Genomic DNA, 21,060 nt, shown 5'->3' on the forward strand with positions numbered 1-21,060 from the left:
TCTTTAGCAATGACAGATGTAGAACTGTTCAGTTTATTTGTTCTCAGTTTACTATCTAAAGAATATGAGTGGTATATTTTGTTAAAAAATGTGTGGGCAAGTGACAAAGAATGAAGAACGGGACTGATAAGAGGAAGGAAGGAGTGGTAAGTTAGGGGTACTGCAGGAATGCAGGCTGGGAGGGAAGAGTGAGGGGTGAAGACAGGAGTCTTAAGTTTAACAGAGATGGGAATAAAAAGATTCCTACAAGGATCCAGAGGCTGAGTATGGTTGCTTCAGTCCAGGGAGGCACTGAATACTGATGATCTGGAAAGTAAGACAGTTGCTTACTTTCCCCCTCTGGAAAGGGGACAGTTGCTCTCCTCAATGTTATTTTCCAGGAAGTTCCATAGCACCTTGCCAATCTTCAGTTTATATTTTATGATCTAGAAACTGGGGCAATAACAAGTAAGGGGAGGCTGTAAGTTTAGGTGATTGCATCTCCATCCTTCCTCCTCATTTGATAATTTACGTATTATATTGTTCACATTCCAGTCTGAGATGTTTATTTGGAAAGGATTGTTTATGAAAGATGCTGAGTTAACTGCCCTTTCTTCTCAGGCAAGTAAATGTGTACGGCTTATTGTTCCTACCTGTATATAATGATACTATATATGTACTGTTTCTAGAGGTGCTTGTGTAGATGAGTTTTCCAGAGTCCAATTTATCTTTTTTATTGAATGATACTGTATTGTGTGACTCTTCCCATTGATTTCATCTGAATTACTTAGTTAAGAAGTATATATACATGTGACAAAGGGATTTGTTTCATTTTTTTCAGAATAAGATTTTGTATTTCTTTATTAATAAAAGGACTCAGTTGTAAGATTGATTGCTATGGGGTTAGTATTGAAAATTTGGTATAGATCTCATTCTAACTTGCAAGTCTGTTGCTATTTGGAATTCTTATCTAAGCAGGTAAAAAGGTTAGTGGAAGTGGAAAAATCAATCATCCTCTTCCTGAACCTTCACTGGGCATTGTTTTTAATGGTTAATAACATTTATTTTCTTTTTGTAGGCAATGTTCAGTCTCTGCATGGTTGAAAGCGAAGCTGATGAGGTGAATTTGCATGGTGTCACAAGCCTTGGTTTAAAACAAGCCCTGGACTTTGCATATACTGGACAGGTATTGTACAGTTCTTCAAATTAAGAGACACAAATGAAAGCAAACTGCAATAAAAGCTGAAGATGACCTTTACAGAGGTAGTAGAAATTATTTTTTTTGTGCACTGTCCAGTACAAGGTCTTTTGATTTAACAGATCTTACTTTTTTATATACTGTCATTTTTTTTTTTTAGAGGGATTGTCTAATAAAAACACTGTTTATGTGCATTGTTGTCAGGTAGTGAACTGCGTAGGACTTGTATGCACCTTTTATGGTGGCCTGGCTGTTTATAAAAACTTAATGTGAGTGATTCTGCATGCTAAATTAAATGTAAAGAAAGGAAAAATACCTTAGGTGTTTTCCTAATGATAAATATTTATAAACTCTGGTGTGGTTGACAAATTATATAATTGAGGGGAAAAGTAGTCTCTTATTCTCTGGACAGATGGAGTCCAAGCATCTTTGTAAATGCTTATAGGTACTGTACATCTTTATTGTATGATAGCAGGTTATGTATCACATTATGTTACTTCAGAAAATGCAGAGTGATGCTCCTCTTCCCTCTGTCTGCCCCCCCAAAAGACAACAAAGTATGACTTCCCATAGCTCTGCACTGCATGCTTGGACGGTGTTGCTGTATGACTTCATCTCAGTTCAGAGTTCATGGATAGTGAACTCAGACCACCCAGCTATTTTTGCTTTGGACTCTTAAGTTCTAGATAACCAAACTATTTCTGCAAATATTCCTACAACAGTTGTATATGATGCATATTTTTTTGTTAGTTAATTTTGAAACAGAAAGCTTAAATAATGTAATACATTATCTTGGAAGAGTCATTGGGTTGTACAGATTTAAGGCATCTGCTTCCATACTGTGGATTGAGTATGTGGCCTTCATTTTTTTCAAAGAGAATTAAACAGAAATAAGGAAAGAAAAATTTTCCCTGATTTAGAGGAGCTATTTTTATCACCAGCCAACAGTTATACTTTAGCATTGGCCTTAGAGATTAGCACTTGAAATTTCTATGTTTCTGTTGTTATGGAAAATTTTACTTATTCAATAATTTCTTTAATATAAATGAGAAACAGAGATGACATGTTATATTACTGAATTGTCTGGAGATCTCAGTACATGACTTCTCATTGGTATGCTTTTTATTCTTTCAGTTAAAAGTTTTGATAGATAAAATTGAATGTCTTCTGTTGAGCACCTGTCATCTTAGCCATTTGAAAGTGTAGGTCAATTATTCTGAAGAGAGAAATCTTGTTGCTAAATGGAAGTGTGTTTTGAGAAGACCAGTTGTAATTGATTTCTATCTGACCCATCCTGTCTGCTGTGAGTAGACATATACTCCCCTACCTTTCAGCGAAATTCAAAGTCTAATAAACCTGTGTAAAATACGTTGAAAACTGTGGAAGGATAGATTTGGCTTTTATGTAAGCCAACGATCTACCCCACATTGATTCCAGGATAGTATCCTCAGCTACATAGTAAATAACGTGTGCTTTCTATCCTTGATCCTTTAAAGACTTTTGAATTTTTCATTTTCAGGTATAATCTACTTCGAATAAATGAGTGGGCTTCTTGTATTAAATATAGATGTGCATATATGTACACTTGCTCATATGTAAGTGATTATAAGGCAATGCTCTGTAGTGTCTATCAGATAAATGAAGTGCTTCTTTGAAGCACATTGAAATGAGAAGGATTCTGTAGGAGTTCTCTTAGAAAAATGCCTTTGAAGCATAACTCTGTGGTATGTGGGTCTGAGAATTAGCAGCGTAGACTTTTCCCTTTTGTCCTTGAAATTCTCTTCTGGCAATGGTTTATATGTATTGAGCATTGCTTATATACTGACTCAGGCTGACAGAATCTGGGTGAACGTTTCAAGGTAGTGAGTGGGAGTAATCCACAAAGGCTTTCAATAAATAACTGGATTACTGCATGCTTACATCAGAGAGAGTTCTGAAAACAGAGTGGTCTTTAGTTTGGGTCTGTGAGCTCTTTCTGATTTAAAAAACCAAGTAAACAAAATATTTCTTAGTAACTCAAAACTCACTTATGCCAATTACAACCTTATATTGCTCTGAAAATGTAGGTATCAAGACATGATCTGCCTCTTAAAAGCCAAAACCATGAAGTCTTTTTTTTTAAACACGTTTGGTCAAAACGTTAGTCCAAAATATTGCTATTTCTTTAGGTAACACTGTGGAACTGATAACAGTTTAGGGACAGTCCTAAGGTATCATTGTCTAAACAGATACTTAGTTTCAGCTTTCTTGTCTTTATTGCTTTAATATTTTGCTAAGCTTGTATTCAACTTGAAGTGTAGTAACTCAAATGTAACTTTCTGTATAAAGTAATATATTGGAGACATCTGGTGGAAATATTTAACATTGCATGATGGCAATATTTGATGCCTGTATTTTTTTGAAAGTTACCAAAATTAAGAAATTGCATTTTTAACATGACATTGCAATCTGAAATGAAATTCTGTCATCATTGACTCTTTTTAAAAATTTGAAACATGCCTGCAGACTTAAAATGCAAGCTTCATCTTCCTGTCTACTTAGGCAGACAGTGCCTTATTGTAATTACTGCTGGAAATACTTTGCTTTTAAGGGAAAATTGATTGTTCAACAGAAGAAAAGATTGTTGTAAACCCCAAGTTAAATATTAATAATATCGTAATTCCAACTGAATTAATCCATTCCTGTGGTCCCTAATCATCACAAAGAAAGAAATGTTAGTATAGAAATAAATAAAAACTAACAGAAAGAGTAACAGCAGAATTTGGTTTTCTTCTATGCATGTTGGCTCTCAGTAATCCTCCAAGAATGAAATCTCTGCAAAAAATGTCTTAAATACCTTTCCCTCTTGGCTTTAGGCATTTTACCATGTAAGACACATAGTCAGAATTCAGATATATAACTCTTTTTGTGTCGTAGCTGACTCTTTTCCTGTTGTAGCTGACATCCATTCTTCATAAAAGGTCTTTAAGGTCATTCTCTCTTTTACTTCACAGCTGGCAGCAATAAAGCCAGGCTAGACTCTCGGTGGCTAGATTACTCACCTTTCCACCTCATAGGGGAATTTTGCAAGTGTCATATGTGCATTGGAATGGAGATGGATGAAGTACAGTTAATACAGGATTAGATTATTAATATAGAGAAACAGTTTTTGGTGCAGGGATTGGAGCTCACAGTTTCTTCTGTCAAAGTGGGAGACTTAACTGCTGGTCTAGAGTGTCATGGGCACTGTTGCTTGCTCTTTTTGACAATTTTTTTGTTTGTAACTCTTCTGTTACCAAGAGACATAATCTCAGTCAGAGGAATGGGATAACCCCTAAATAGGCCAGTACAGTTAGGTGGTGAGTCACTCATCATTGCAAGAAAAGGTGCTTTTGATCTAAAGAGAACCTTTGGGCATCTGAAAAGTTTCAGTGCTGAAAACAGGCTCTTCTAAATGCTAAGTGCTGTGGGACAGAGTAAATGGTTTGAACTAAAATTTTGAGGCTCTTGAATTCCTCCTCAAGTTTAGGTCCAGAAAACTACATCATTTGTGTTGATCTCATATACATATGTAAAATCAAAGTAATACCATTGTTTGAATCGGCTGACAGGCACTGTGGTATAGTTTCGAGAAAGAAGAATTGTGGAAGAGAACTGGATTTAATTTGAGGTAGATGATTATGATCCTGATTCAACAAAAATACAAATACACAGTTGGAGTCCAATGTATAGTGAAGTGCTTCGCTGACTTGGATCTTTCTACAACAGAATTATAATTCTGTTCTATTACCATAGACTAAAGATATATGATAAAAATATTTTGCATTTAGATAGAATTTTATTTGAGGACCTCAGTACACAGTACAAAAGCAAGTAATTGCTGTACATACTTTGTTGCATCGTAGACAGGAAATGATTTGGGGAGAAAATAATTTTCCAAAGACAACACATCAAACACGGAACTTTATTAGATCTTAATACCAAGTTCTCCTGGCCAAGTCTTGTTTTCCTAACTGGCTGATCTCTCTGTTTTTTTTTTTCTAAACCATAATATTTTGTTTCTGTATTAATAGAAATTGTCATCTTAAAGTTAGAAAATTATTCTGAATTACCAAAGGTGAAAAGAAAGAATCAGTGAGACAGCCCTTATATAAGAGATATTTTATGTTCAGCTCTTTCTCCAAAAGTGGATTTTGGGGTAACTTGTCTTGTGGTATCTTAGCCCAAGATTAACACGGCCTTACACATTGCCTATAGAATATTGAAATGTTTCCTTTTTTGAAAGCCATATACAAAGTTGCATTTATAATGATTTGAAAATAGGCTTTAAAACTTTTCTGTTTCTTAGCATATTTAACAGATTTTCTTTTACTCACAAGAGCTAACATAGCAGCAGTCTTTAATAAAGTTAATATCAATATAATATTCCAGTTACAAATCTAGAACTTCATGGTATTTTCAGATATATTTTTATTTGGTGTGTTTGGATTGCTCTCAGTATTACTTTAATGCATTACCAGTGTGAGTCCTCTTTAACTACTGCCTTTATTTACTAACTTTACCTTGTACTCAGTTAGTTTAAAAACTCCCATTCTGTGACAGCTATTATCACTTTACCAAATAGGTTTCAGGAATTGGTAGGAATACCACCTGGCAATTTTTCAAATTCATGCTCACAAACCTATGGTTAACTAAAGTACTATTTTACAGCTCTTTTGTGAAATTGTTCTTTCAGCTTGCTTATTTCTTTAACAAAAATATGAAAGTGTGAAAGGTCTTCTCCAATAGTAAAGAATAGTGGAAATAAATATTTTTAAGTACAACTATTTCTCTTGATAATTGTTTTGATTCCTTTAGGAATCTTGGCTTTCATCTCCCATCAAATCCTCCCCTCATTTGATGGTGACAGCTTTTCCTAGTGATCAACCAGTATTTTACCTGCCATTTTCAATTAGGACTGGAGGGAGGCAGCTATCAATATTTTAGCATCACTTATTTTGTTAATCCTTTCTAGCTCACTTGTGGATGAAGTGTATTGCAAAGCTGTATTATGATGGTTGATTTTCTTGGGTAAGTGACCTCCTGTGTCCTGTGAGTAGCAGTTCCACTGGTTGCCTTTTGATTAAAATCAATCATAGGGTTCAGTTAAACTGCCTGGTGTCCCCAGCAAAAGTGACTTCAACTATCCTTGTTCTTTTCTACCAGGGACAACATACCAAGGTTGGAGAAAACCGATTACAGCAGGGCTATGTCTTACTGGAAATACTTAACATCATTTTTCAGTGCAATTTCAAAGCCGAAAATACAAATTTGCTACTTTGTTTTGGACATCCTCCTATCGGGAGAATAATCTTATTTCTGTGCCTAGCACTAGGTGTTAGGTTCACAGTTCAGCTACAGATGGCTGTCATGACCCTGACTGGAAGCACAGAGAGTCACAAAGCTTCTGTGATCTACTCGGGTTAAATTAAGGTGAAACGACATCAAATGACTGGTTAAAATGTTTAACTTGTGGTAGAGAACAATTTAAACCTGGAAAAGGATAATAAGCAATGTGATCTCTTATAAATCTATAAGAAAGGAAAGGAAAGAAAATGGAGAGAGAGTCGAAGAAATCCAAATCACCACCCCTGGATCCAGTGTTGTCTCAAGTCCGGTAATCTTGGGTGGTGGGTGCAGACACAGCAAAGTTTCTGTCGCCTTTTAAGTTCATCTTATTAGCTGATGAGCATACTAGACGAGGAGGGGCAGGTATTCCACAAACTCATTTCCATGAGAGATGACAAAAAAGATGAAGCATGTGTTCCAGTTGAGCCCGTGGTCATTGGCCAGTTTTGGTTTTTCTTCTGTTCCCAGAGATCTTATCAGTCATCCCAGAAATGATTGCCTCTTATCAGTTCTTGTTACCTCTTCAGTGGTGAAGGTGAAAAGTCACTGTGAGGCAAACATCGTGTCTGGCTTGCACAATTGAGCCACAAAGTATCATGCTTAGTGGTACTTTTGCTTGATGGGAAACACCTGTTTTCACTCAGTCCTTGTCTCCCCCTGTAAGATTTATCTAAGGAATTTGTCAGTGCAACTGCAGGGGAGTAGGGGGTGCATCATTCAACACACTTCCACTTCCTTGGGTGACATTCTATAGACTAATCCAAAGGCGACAGCTTGTCCTTGAGGTTTTCTGTGTTGATGAATATTTGAGGCATTTCTTCCTTCAGTTCCTTACAATGGTCCACAAGGTTTTGAATAATACAGAGCTTAATTCACTCAGTTTATTAAGTTTATTGCAGAGAAAGTTAAATGTTTCATGTTATTTGCTCTGGATAGTTGTGTTGTGGTTTAAGCCCAGAGGGCAACTGTTCACCACAAAGCCAGTCACTCACTCCTTCCCCTCGGGGGGAGGACTCCTCACACTCTTCCCCTGCTTCATCATGGGGTACCTCAATGACAGAGAACAGTCCTCCATGGATTTCTCCCACATGAGTCCTTCCCACAGGGCTTCAGATCTTCATGAACTGCTCCAGCGTGGGTCCCTGAGGCAGGTTGCAGTCCTTCCAGCAACAGACTGCTCCAGCACGAGCTCCCCTCAGCATCACAGCTGCCTTTGGGTGCAGCCACCTGCTCCATCTTGGGGTCCTCCATGGGCTGCAGGTGGGCATCTGCTCCACCGTGGACCTCCGTGGGCTGCAGGGGCACAGCCTGCCCTCTCCCCATGGGCTGCAGGGGTGTCTCTGCTCTAGCACACCTTCCCCTCCTCCTTCTCCTTTCTTCAGCTGACCTTGGTGTTTCCATAGGTCTTTTCCTCACTCCTCCTCCTCCTCTGCAAGTTCCCCCCTTCTTAAATATGTTATCACTGAGGTGCAGCCACCATGGCTAATTGACTCATGCTTGGCCAGAGGTGTGTCTGACATGGAGCCAGGGAACCTCTCACAGGGGGCCATCACTGTAGCCCCCTCCACTGCTACCTAAACCCTACCACACACACAAACCCAACACAAAGTATCAAGCTATGGATAAGACAGCTTTTCTAGAGCTGAAATTAGTCCAAGTAATGAAACGTCTTCCCAAAAGATAGTGAATTTGCTTGGCGTCTTACCTATAATAAATAATTTATTTATTATATATAATTATATAATAATTTATTTATAATAATGGTAATTATTTCATAATGGTTTGAAGCTGCATCAGGGGAAGTTCAGGCTGGACTTTAGGAAAAGGTTTTTCACTGAGAATGGGGTTTATCACTGGAACAGCCTCCTCAGGGAAGTGGTCATGTCACCAAGCCTGTCAGAGTTTAAGAAGTGTCTGAATTGTGCTTTTAGTCACATGGTTTAGTTTTAGGTTGTCCTGCAAGGAGCCAGGAGTTGTACTCAACAATCCTTATGGGTGCCTTCCAACTCAAGATATTTTATGATTCTATGATTTATGTGCTGTGCATTTAACACAGATTTTCATTCAGTTTTCTGGAAAAATATTACGACATATGTCAGAGAAAAGCTGGTCATGATTTCTTCTAGTATTGGCTAATGAAACGTATGGATTTTGTAATAAGCGCTATCAAACATGAAGTGCAAGTCCTTTGGGCAGTTCCCTGCAGGGGACTAGAGCATTCTTCTCCCACTCACACTTTTTTGAAGCAGCACTTCTCAATGTGTAAGGAGCTCAGGATTCAACTGAAGCAGAAATGAACATGGAGACAGAAAGAAGTGCTAACTGCTTGCAAGTGAAATGCAGTCTAAATTGCTCTGAAAGAAAAGTTAGGTTTTTTGATTGCGCTGAAGCACACAGAATGGTCTCCAGAGGGGAAAAACAAGTGGTACTTTTGTTAGATGCCTGTCTTATTTGAAATGCTGATCACTGCAAGTGAAGCCAAGAAGGAATTTTCTTTTGTATCAGACTGGCAGTAATCTTTTTTTTTTTTTATTGTTTTCTATGTTAAGTTCTATATGGTTTGCTTTCTAGAATTTTCTGATATGACATTACATATTTCCTTACTGTTATAGCTTAATGCAAGTTTATTTTTATGCGAATCATCCCACCATCTCACTTACTCCATGACTCCACAAACAGCTGTTTGGAAATGTGAAGGAAATACAGGGGTATAAATGAGTAGCTGGAATGAAGGTGATAGAAGTGTATTCTTAATCTTTCCATCTTTGTGCACGCAGTTTAGCCTTCTTGAGCATAAAGTAGCTTTAGTTTAGTGTCTTTAAAAGTGTCTGGATGAAATATCATGCCCTGCAGTATACAGGGAATAGATTAAATGATCTAATGGTACTTTCCAGATAAAATCCTCGTTGGCCTATACTTGTTTGTTGGTTGTAGGGGAGTGAGAGGCACTAAAAGAGTAGGAGGATGTTCTCAGTCTGGACAGTGTGGAGGTGAGGCATGAGTAGTTCTTGAGAAAGGATGGTAGTTCACATACTGCTCTTAGCCCAAGAAATCATAGCAGCTAGTTTGTCTGTGATGCCAAGGCGGCTCCCAAAGAAAAATGACTGAAAAGAGAGGCAAGATGTGTGATCCCAATTAATCTTTTCCATGCTTACCCAGAGCCCTAAGATGTGCTGTGTTGCAGGTATGCAGGGTGAGTTGGAAAAGGAAGAGGAAAATCTTGGGGAAAGGGGGAATGCATTCCAGTTTTAGAACTGCTGCCTAGAGGGTAGATGTACAGCACAGTGTTCAGGGCCACATGTGGCTGATTATAGGATTCCCTTTTCTGCCTCGGAATTGGGCTTCAGAAGCTCAAGTTTAATTTACAGAGGTTTCTAATTCTTGGATTTGCAGAGCAGCTTTCCTCAATGTATCAATGAAGCATAAATGGATGCATTTCCATAGAGATTTAAATTGTAAGTCTAAGAAATGTGAATCTAAGAAATTTTGTAATCTGCCTTTCTGGATCTTGTGAACTCAGCACTCTGTTGCAAAGAAACACCAGATTTTTGCATCTTTTCTATTCCTTGGCCTATGGATCTGCCCACAAGAGGGAGTGAAGTTGATTTATTGTGTGCTCTCTGAAGGGTTTGTGGGATGATGGAGGGTAGAATGGTATCTTGAAGAACAAGATTCCTTTTTGAAAAACACAGTCATTGTGTGTGGGAGGAGAAATATAGCCCATGCAAGTGAACAGTACATCAGACCTAACGGCTTGGGAAAGTAAGTTATTCAGGCTATCTGCAAGATCTGCTCCTTGTATACGGGGATAAGGTGGTTAAGCTGATTTTCTTGGGTAGCATCATGGGCCAGAGAAAAGTTAAGAACATAATGGAAATTTAACCCTTATAAATAAGAGTTGAATAAAAGACAGATTGCAAGATGCAGCCAGGTGCAATATCTGAACTGCAGCTAATTAATAGAAAAATAACACAGAAAACAGTCTTAAAATGGCATGTGCCATACAAAGGCACATCCTTCACTGGTGAAGATTACAAAGTTTGTCTACATTGATGATTCCAAATTACTGCGAGTTTCTGCCCTGGTAATTATACCTCGTAACCCTTGGGTTGAGGATGGAGAAGGGAAAACAGTTAAGTTTATCTTTTCAGTTTTCACACTAAGGAATTGTGATGAATTTTGAAGGTGTGAATCCAAAGTAGATCTTTGTTTCCCTCTACTTAATTTTCAATAAGGGTAACTCTGAAGACCTCTGAGCTATTGTTTTGAAGGTCAGATAAACAGGAGAGCCACTGTGTGTGCTTGTGGTGTGCCTATGTTGGCTTTTATGTGCATTTACTGTTAAGATTCAGCTGGATGGCCTATATAGCATATAAACAGCTATGCTGGTAATTAATAAAAATCAAGTAATTCTATTAATGTATAGAATCTAGGAGGTGTGGAATAATTGTAAATTATGCCAGTTTTAGTAGATGAAAGACTTGCAATATTTTCTTCCTCCTTTACTTACTTTCTTTTTCTTGTGGGTTTCCCCAGCATGCAGTTTTCTGATGGTGAGCATTTAGCATGAATTAGTATTTTTGCCTATATCCAAATGAGTATTGAATAAAAATTCAGATCCATTTAAGACAAATTCTTGGGAAGAGACAAAATAAACTTCTCTGTTATCTTGGGAAACATAATGGTGAATGTGTTATCTGAACAGAATACATCTTGCATGGTATGGGAAAGCTGTAAGAAATGGAAAAACGTGTTAAATATGTCTGCCACCTTGAAATGCACTTTTGCTGTTGATTTTGTGCAAATAACCTCTAGGTAGTGGCCAGTCACCCTCATTGCCTCTTGTCCTACTTCTCATCTCATAATGCTACTAGTATTATTTCTAAATGGATTGCTGTAGCTTTAAAATACATTAATATTATCATAGTTAAATATAGCTTGTCTATACCTACAAGGTACTAATCTACTTAGGGTTCTGGTTCTCTTCATATTGTGTCTTTAACAATGCTAAGCTCGTGGCTGGCACTTAGTAAGTTATGTGACATTAGACAACAACTTCCTCAGTGTAAATGATGTCTGAGTAACAAACACTGCAAGGTCTAAACCAGCTTGTTTTGTCAGTCTGACCTTGAGTTTTCACTTGAAAATACTTGACAGTGCTGCTCTTTTTTTTTTTAAAAAAAAAAAAAAAACAAAAACAAAAAAAAAAAAAAAAAAAAAAAAAAAACAAAAAAAACCCCAACAAACCAAACCAACAACCTATTGGAGATATTTCTGTAACTGAAATACTTTCCACTGAAGTCTTTCCATTGAATTACCTCTCATCATGCACAGCAATGTCATCAACACCAGCCAAAAACCTGGATTGTGCTGAGCCTGGCTGATTTACATTAAGATCCTTACATGTCTTTCTGGCTAGATAAAGAACTTTTATACTGTATGTAAATGACATATATGTTCACTTAAAACCTAGTATGAATAGATATATATATAGTGATTTGCACAAACTTTAAGCATGTCATATGCTGACAGATCTCAATATAAATGAGTTCTTGATATAAAAAGGATCAATCCCCTTCTCTACTTCTCTTAATACATCCATTATGTTGAAGATGATTTGTGGTTTTGCTTGAAGAAATGCATACATGTTTTTTTTATTTCCCTCAAAACTAGTTTAACTGCAAAAGATGCAGGTGAGTGTCTTTCCTTCTGTTTGCCTTCTCCTTATTCCACTGCATTTGACACATATAAAGGATGCTGTGAGATGAAACTAAATTGTGTGGGCAGAAGAAAAAGGATCTGAAAAAAGCTTTACTTCCCTGTGGAGTAGTGAGAGACTGACCTCATGTGGTGTGAAACCAAAGTTGCCAGGGAAATACAACAAGGATAAAACTCTGAATAAACTGAGTATCTTTGAAATATTTTTTTTTCTCATGCATTTCTGATTTTTGCTGGATGTCGCACCATTTATATTTAAGTAATATTAGTGTGGATAATTTGTAATGCGATTGCTGATAAGAAGTTGACCAGTGTCTGTGTTCTCAAAGACTTTTTTGTGTCCTGAAAGGGATGCTCTAACAAGCTGACCCCAAGACATCAGGCTAGGAGCTCAGGCCCAATTATCCTGGCTGCTGCCTGTGTGTGATTTTAATTGAAATGAGTAGGAGTTTTATGTGAGCAACTGACAGAATAATCAGTCTTGGTTTCTAAGCCCTTTCTGGCACTTCCCCAGCAGCATGTTCACTGTGTGCCTTCACAGCCTTGCTCTGTAAAATGAAGACAGTGGTTAGGAAAATTATGAAGTGGTACCATGCAGAATGGGAAGGGTGTTCCTAGCCTGTATATATTTTACAACCATGAATAATAGTAATAGTGGAGACTTATGAGTCAATTCTGTTGGCTTCATTCATCAGTGTATATGGAAGCATCCAGGTATACGGATAACAAAAGAAGGTTCTGTTATTTTGAAAAGTCTTCTTTTTTAAATGAATAACATGCATTTAGTTTTAAAGGATTTAGGGGGTAATGTGGCTTATGGACTCTCACAGGACAAGCGGCTAAAAAATCCTTTGGGCAATTCAGGTGAACTTTAAAAACTCTGTCCCCATCCTGCAAAGACTTCTCTATGTGCTTAATTGTACTTTTTCTGTTCTTTATGTTGACTTAAATGTCTGAAACAACAACGGCCTGTAGTGTTTTCTACAAGTACTTGTGAGTTCTTTGTGACAAACTTTCTGTTTCCTTCTTTACAGATCCTCTTGGAACCAGGGGTGGTACAAGATGTCCTAGCAGCTGGGAGTCATTTGCAGCTGCTGGAGCTTCTCAGTTTATGTTCTCACTATCTCATTCAGGTGAGGCTTCTCTGCCTGATTATCAGCCATTTCTATTTGAAAGCATATGGTTCCAAGACTAATTTCAGTAGAAGAGTATTAGTACAATACCTGGTGTAACCTATATGGCAGCAAACTGGATTTCAGGAGACCTGAATTCTGTGTGTAATTTGAGTATCAGTTTGTGATAGGTGCTTGCTCCTCCCATCCATTTTGCCCATTTCAGTCCTGAAAACAAGGATGGTCCACTGATTAGTGTCAGCACATTGGGAGTGTAATTCCCTCTCTTACCAGAGAATTTACTTTCTTCTGCATCAGTTTACCAAATGTTAAATATTCCCCTGTTGTGATTGTGAGTATTGTGAAGCATTCAGATGCGTAAGTGTTCATAACAGAATATCGATGCTTCAGTGAGAGCTAGTAGTACCCTGGAATATACATCGTTATGCTGTTATGAACACTTACAATAGCACCTTATTCTCAACTGGCGTCGCGCCTGTAATGCTGATAATATTATCAACAGTAGGACTGTCATTGTGAAGCAAAAAATCTGAATCCAGTAAAATATTTTTTTGTGCTTGGCTTGTATAGGAGATGGCTCATCATGGTAGAAAGAACATAGCTTTGATGTGTATCTCTGAAAAGCTTATTAAAAAAATGGCAATAGCGATTCTACAGAACTGTTTCCTTTTTGTTGTAATTTTTCAATAGTTTCTGAAGTAGGGTGCATTGGCTGTATCTGTGCAACAGTTGGGCATGGAAATGCTTGTTGGCACAGTCCTCTCTGTATGCACTTGCCTTCTACAGCGTAACTGCCCTTGAATGGTCTGAGTGTACTTGGCAGCACACTGAGCTGCTGAGTACCATAGGCATGCAGGATCTTGTGCTAAAATCTTCAGGACATGCTTAAAGGTTCTGTGTCTTATGGAGAAAGAATCTGTTCCTTGAGTGTTAGCCTTAGGGAAGCCTTTAAAATGTATGTTCAGACAATAAGGTGGCATTAATTTGTGCGTTATAAATTGATTAAAAAGTTAAAGGAGCTGGTAGAGTACTGCAATTTGTATCAGTTTTTAGGAATGTATGGAGAGATTTTTCTGAGAAAATAGACTTGGAATGTAATTGGGAAGATGGTTGGTTTGAGAAATAAGAAATGTGAGATGCCAAGTAAGCCACAAACCCCTTTGACCTACCAGTTGTCAGTCAGGCACGGGAAGGGTTTACTTGTAATGAGAAAGAAGATACAAGTCTAACATTGATAGCCATACAGTGTATTTAATGTCACCCTAACAAATCAGTCAGTGCAAGCATATCTCTGCTGCTTGTGTGCTCTGTCTTTGTCAGAAATTGAACCAAAGAGGCCATTGCAGCAAAGAAGGTAGGGGAAATATTGAAGAGTAGGGAAGCAGCTGAGTATTGTAGTGCTAGTGAGGTAGGGACATGAGAGGGCTGTAGGAAAGGACTAGGTACATGCTCAGTGTAAGTCCTTATGCTAACTTCTTCCGGGAGCTGTGTTGAGTAGTCTCTGTTGTTTGTAACTCTTCCCTTGGCACCATCTTAATACTTTTAATCCTGAGGTCACTGTAGTGGAAGGACACCTGTAGAACTAACAGTGTTTTGGATCTCATCCTTGATGTGCAAACCATAGTCACATATTGAGGAACAGACTGCTAATGAATTAAAAAAGCAAACCAACCAAACAAAAAACCCCAAGCCATATCAACCCCCCACCCCCAAAAAAACAAACCCACCCTAGAGTGAACAAACATCGCTGCCAAATTACTCTGTAATTAATAGACCAATAAAAATTCTCTGGAGGTGACAGGCAATATGCACTCATGCAGATGATGTGAAAGAGCTCTGTTACTCTGAGTAGTGTGCCAAGGTAGGGTAACTGGAGGTACACTGGTGCAAAAATGAAGAGGAAGTGGGACCCGATGTCCATATTTACAGTGATGGAGGTAGGGAATAAGGTAGAGGATGAAGGGTAGAAAATAAGGAGGGGAGAATATGTGTTGGGAGACACAGAGCAGTGGTAGATCTGTATTTTTGAATCAGGGTCTCATTGTAAGGTTTTGAATCTACATGGACATCTGGGATGACTGCACCTTACATCATGTCAGTGTCTATATTTTACTCTCTTTACAGTATGTTTTTTGCCAGGTTCACCCCATTAAGGCAATCATGTAGACAGATTTGCAGTCTGAATACATCACAGGTAGGAATTTACCAGTCTTGTTCTGCTGTTGCAGTCCATGCAAATAGTCAACCTTGAGTAGTTGTATAAGCCTTTTTAGCAGGGGTCAACAGGGTGCTGTGCATAAAGACTGCAATATCTTTCAGGATCCAAATTAATTATATCAAGTATCTGTTTATGTCCTACATACTATTGGGTGACTTTAAAAAATATCTATTGTTTTACTTTAGTACCATCTAAAATTCAAACTGAAGTAGTTGAAGGCTTCCTTAAAGCCACTTATCCTTGCAGTTGGTAACTGGGGTGTCTTGTCACCCCGCATGCAATGATACAGATGCTGGGAAGAGAATGATGCTTGCCATTTCTTTCTGATGAGTCTGAGTGCTGCAGAGTTCTTCATTTACTGTACTAGTGAATTTCTTTCTTGCTGTTTTGAGCTGTTCAGACATCATGAACTTAGCTTGGTTTGCATAAATTCAGGAAATATAGTATGTGGGATCTAGCTGTCATTTATTATTGTTGTGTAACGATGACAGAGTTTTAACTTGTTAGGGTTGTCTTTAATTGTTTGGATTGGACCAGGCTTTTCCTGTATAAGAGTGCTGTTCTTATTGTTAGAGCGTGTTCCCGCTCTTCTCTTTCTTTTGTCAGGTTTTTGTCAGGTTTTTTTGGAGCTCAAGAGGGTTTAATCTCTTCTTGTTACTTTTATCTGGAGCCTGTAATTATTCCATGTATTTTAATAAGGATTTTTTTTGCTACAAATGCAAATAGTGTATCCCACAGACATACCTGTTCCAAGGCACATTTGTAGTCTGTGGGTTCCAAAGAAGACTGTACTGATCTACTTCACTGAGGAACGGTCTGATTGTTGAAGATGATTTGCAGTGCACTAGGGCAGATTCATTTCCAGCCAACACTTACTTTTATATTCACTGATCTTTAAGGAATTTATTCTCAGTTGTCTTGGAATAAAGATGCTATTTTGACTGTGACGGATCCTCTTTCTTCTAGACCAACCAACTTAGAGCACCAATTTGATAAATCTTGAAAAGATTTCTGTAAGAAATTGTTTGTATCATGATTGTGGCATTTTTATGAAGAGTTTTTGATCAAAGAAAAGACAGGAAAATAAGGAAAGAAACATTCTTTTCCCCCACTTCCAATTAGGTAATAACCATCTCTAAGACATTTATGGTAGCATGATGCAATGGAGGTTTCTGACAGTGCTGCTAGTTTGCTAAATGTGTTTTATCATCTAAAAACTTAACATTATCAAATGTTCTGTAGCATCTAATTAATTCCATCTTTTCTTTGGAAAGCTCATTCTCTTTTCGATTGATAATTTACTAATTTTTATTTTAAAAGCATTGTAGATCATATTTTCTCTACTTGCAAACAAGAGAAATGCCCAAGCATTTCCTTACTTTTTTTAGTTTTTTAATTCCAGCTTTGTATTGTGCACTCTTCTCCCCCCACCTCAGCAGTGTCATATCTGAGATATGATTACTCCCCAGCCTTCGGGGTTTTGTTTTTAGCTTCATTCATAGAGGGGGACTTTTTGGAAGCATGCTGATGTATTTTATTTAAGATACATACATATTCATGAACCTCTCCGATCATGTCATCTGCATAATTTTCAGGTACTTTAAACATTGAAACAATGCTTGAAATCTCATACATCCATCTCAGCCTAAATAAGTGGTAAGGCAGTGTGATTGTTCTTAGCTGTATTGCTGCCACATAGGTGTGGGAAAGCTAAGCCGAAGACTTCAGCTTTGTGCATCTTGAATTGCACTAAGGTATGTGTTCACACACACTTCACTTGCCTGCAGAGTTTTCTTGGTTTCTGAGTTTCTCTTCCAGCTCAGATTGATTTGTCAGTTTTGGCTGAGATTTTTTCAAAGGAGGCAGAGAGCTGCAGGTAGACATGGAAATATAAAGGGAATGGCTTGTCTGATTGTCTTGTTTCCCTTTTAGAAGTTTTAGCCTTTGGAGTTCCAGTGGACCATAACTCTCCTACTAAGACATTGGAGAAGGCAAGAGAAAGGTAGTTGAAGGCGTTGAATGGGATGGAAATCTGAGAATGGACTTGAGCTGTAGAGAATGTGGTATTAGGTAGTGTGTTTGTGATGACCTATTTTGCACTTTAAAGCTTGTAAATGTTTTTCTGAAGGGTACATGATGACTTTATTCTTATGCAACAGAAAAAAAATGTGTTAAAAGGTTTATTCAGAATTGAGAGATGTTTCTTTCATAAATACGTCTGAGTTATATAACTGACTGTAGATGTAAGAAGTTTTGTCTTTTTCCTCAACTGTTCTATTTTAAGTACCCAAACTGGAAATTATTTCAGCAATCAAAGAGTCTTGAGGAAGGCATGCTATTGAGAATAGAAGTTTTTAATGGAATTTCCTTCTACTGATCAACATCAGCTCAATATTGTGTGAATATAAATCTAATAGATTTTAAACCAAAGGTTGATTTGTACTGGCATTCAGGGACCTGAGACATAAGACTGTCCATATTTGAAATCTTAAAGCTAAGTGATTTTTTTTTTTTTTATTTACTAAAGTCCAGTATTATTGTTTTCAGTGGAATTCTATATATTTCTGAGTTACATTCACAGTTATAGGATGGAGGTGTGAGAGGTTTAGAAGCTGCAAAACTGTCCAAAGCTCTTGGTTTTGAGAGACAGGACATGGCATTTACCCCTTTAACTTTCTGCTGCCAGATCAGGCACATTTTGTGAAGAACAAATTAAGTTTGCATACTGGACAGAGCCTGGGATATAATTTATGTTGTGTTTATTGCTTGTACAATTGCATATTTTCAATATAACCTTATTAGAAGTGATGTTAGCTGACTGTCCCTGTACTCAATGCTGGAAATAATTTCCTATTCTCACAGTAGCTAGGAGCAGCAAGTATAGTAGGCATGAGCAGTGATCCAGATTGTAAAGTTCCCCTGACTGTTAAAAATTGTTCTTGGGATCATAAATGTTTTTGTGTCAAAGGAAGTTAAAAGTCTGATGCCAACTTTCCTGTTAGTTTTAAACTGAATTAAGTTCCATGATAAATGATAAGTGTACTAGATTACCTTTTGGAAACTTCGTTACAGCAGATAGAACTCTGCCACATGTATATCTGCCCACTTGCTACTGATGTCCGCTGTAGTATCTTTAAAGAGGGCTAATTTAAGCTGAAAAAGAACATTTTTTGGTGATTAAAAAGAGCCTGAAAAAACCACAGCACTGTACAGCAGCAGTGAATTGGAATTTTCTTGGAGCCGCCTCCGTACTGTATGCTCTAGATTCTTGTATACAAAAGCAGACACAGAGCAGGGTCAGGCCTGGAATGCAAAAATTAAATGAATCAACTCACAAATGATAAAATAAGACCTCCTGGAGTAATTCTTGGTAATAATTGAAGCAGGCAAATTTTCTTGTGTAGAAGCATTTGATTTTTAACCCTCTGCTGTAATGGTCAATCTAGGCTTATAACAGAAAATATTTTCATGGTGTATGAACACCTAATTATCTGGGTCTTTTCTTCTACTAATTTTAAACTATTTGAATGTATTTCTAGATTGAAATAGCTTGCTATTTTTAAAGGAAAGAAGCTGCAAATGAATCTTCTTGTGGAATTAAAAAGAGTGTGCATGGTTTACATACGCGGTGTGGCCAGAGCTTCAATGCTATTTATTTTTCTTAAACTCAACTTCTCCATTTGGAACAGTGCCAACAACACAATCCCAACTTTCACTAAGATACACTCCTTCAGAGATGAATTAATTCTTACACCAGAGATTGAGAGCATCACCTTTGTATTGTGAGAAGCCCCAGCTCAGTCGGGATTTTAGCTCCTGGGTTTTTCATATAGAGCAAATTAAACTATTGGAAAAAAAAAAAAACCTAAAGGTCATCCAGCAACCAAGGCTTGCCTTTTTTTAACTAATACTGAATTTTTAATCTGAGTACATGTATGCACACTCTTCAGCCCCCACTGCCGCAGAATTAGTGTGTTGTTTTATAAAGCCACCACCCTCAAATTTGAATCAACCAACCTGTGGTGGAAAGAATGACCTTCCCATCCCAAGAATACAAAGTACACAGAAATAATGTCATCTTGCATTTCACTGGTTTCCAGTGTTATGCAACCAGTTGTTGCTCTGCTAGCCTGCTGTTTTTTGAAGGAGCATGTTTTGAGCTGTTGAATCATTTTGATATTGACGGTCATTAGGATAGTTCTTGCACAAAGGTCAAAAATAACTTTGGGAGTGTATCTCCTCTCTTTAAAATACAGATACGTTAGATACAGATTTATATATATGAAATGTAAATGCACTACTAAGCATTTCAACTTAAAATGGAACTTGGGGAAAAAGTGATGGTGTTTTTCTCCCTTTTTTGGTTGGTGTCAGTGGGGAAAGTAAAAATGATATACCCAGTCACTTTGAATCCCATTCTTACTGCAATCCAATTGCCGCTATTTAGCTGCGATGTGGGAGTGGATATTCTGCTCCCAGGGTGTTAACTGTTACAGTGGTACAACTGTGGTCAGGAACCTGCCGTCTTTGTGTGTGTGTGTTCTGCTTTTCCTAATGAAGTAATAGCTGGCAAAGCTGAATTGGAACTGCCGATGGATGTGTAAAAAAGAAAAAAACCCAACCAAACAAAAAACAACAACCCAACAAGAAAAATCATACTGGAGTGTCTAGGTTTACTAGTGTTGGCAAGATTAAAGCTCCTGTTCTGTCTAGCTAGTTGTGTGGATACACGTTGCCACATTCTGCTTAAGAGTTGCGGTAGAGGTCACAAGCTGGGAAGCGGCAGATACTGCTACGTCTTCCTTCTCTTTGCAATTTCTGTCAGAAAGGGAGAACAGCTTTGGTGTGTGTTTTAAATAGGAACAAAGAAGCTGTTAGTACTTCACTGTTTCCCTCCCTGCCCTTCTCACATTGTCTTTCTAGCCAACGTGGCCTCCTTACCTGTCTCTCAGCCCCTGAAGGAGTCCTCCTTCTCAAAACTTTCTAGTATTTTTATAAAGCTGTAAACAGGGGCTGATAAATCCCAGAATACTTAGTGTTTAAAATTCTTCTTTGGTTTTATCACAATTTTATGTCCTTCTCATCCCTCCTGCCCCCCAGTGTCTTTAGCTTTTAATTCTTCTTACTAATCGAGGCAGTTCAGATGCGTGAAGCCCCAAAATGGCAGTATTTGCAATTGGGCACTGCAGCTACGCTTACCTGCTGGTGACCTAGGTGACATGCCCAGTTAGCAGTCTGGCACGAAAATTTGTTTGATTGAAAGATATGAAACCCGAAAGGCCGAATGGCTGAACTGAACTTGAAACAAGGCCGTCGGGGCCCTTCCACCCCAGGTGTGGGCAGCAGGTGGCAGTGTGAGTCCGTAACAGTTTGAGCAGATAAATTCAAGCTAAAATCAGAAAAAATGAAAAGAAAAATTATTTATTTTTACTCCATATTAGTCTTCT

The 21,060-nt window shown here is 37.8% G+C and overlaps 1 protein-coding gene across 3 annotated transcripts in view; it reads left to right on the forward strand.

Annotated features, from left to right (window-relative positions):
* The window catches only part of KLHL32 (kelch like family member 32), a 130,175-nt gene that overhangs the window by 54,270 nt on the left and 54,845 nt on the right, over window positions 1-21,060 (forward strand). For all 3 annotated transcript variants that reach the window (XM_074896078.1, XM_074896077.1, XM_074896076.1), the window contains 2 exons: window positions 1,058-1,165; window positions 13,297-13,395. In XM_074896078.1, the coding sequence (XP_074752179.1) occupies window positions 1,058-1,165; window positions 13,297-13,395 (207 nt within the window). The remainder of the gene's footprint in view (window positions 1-1,057; window positions 1,166-13,296; window positions 13,396-21,060) is intronic.

The sequence above is a fragment of the Athene noctua genome, chromosome 1 (assembly GCF_965140245.1).
Source record: "Athene noctua chromosome 1, bAthNoc1.hap1.1, whole genome shotgun sequence".
Lineage (NCBI taxonomy): Eukaryota > Metazoa > Chordata > Aves > Strigiformes > Strigidae > Athene > Athene noctua.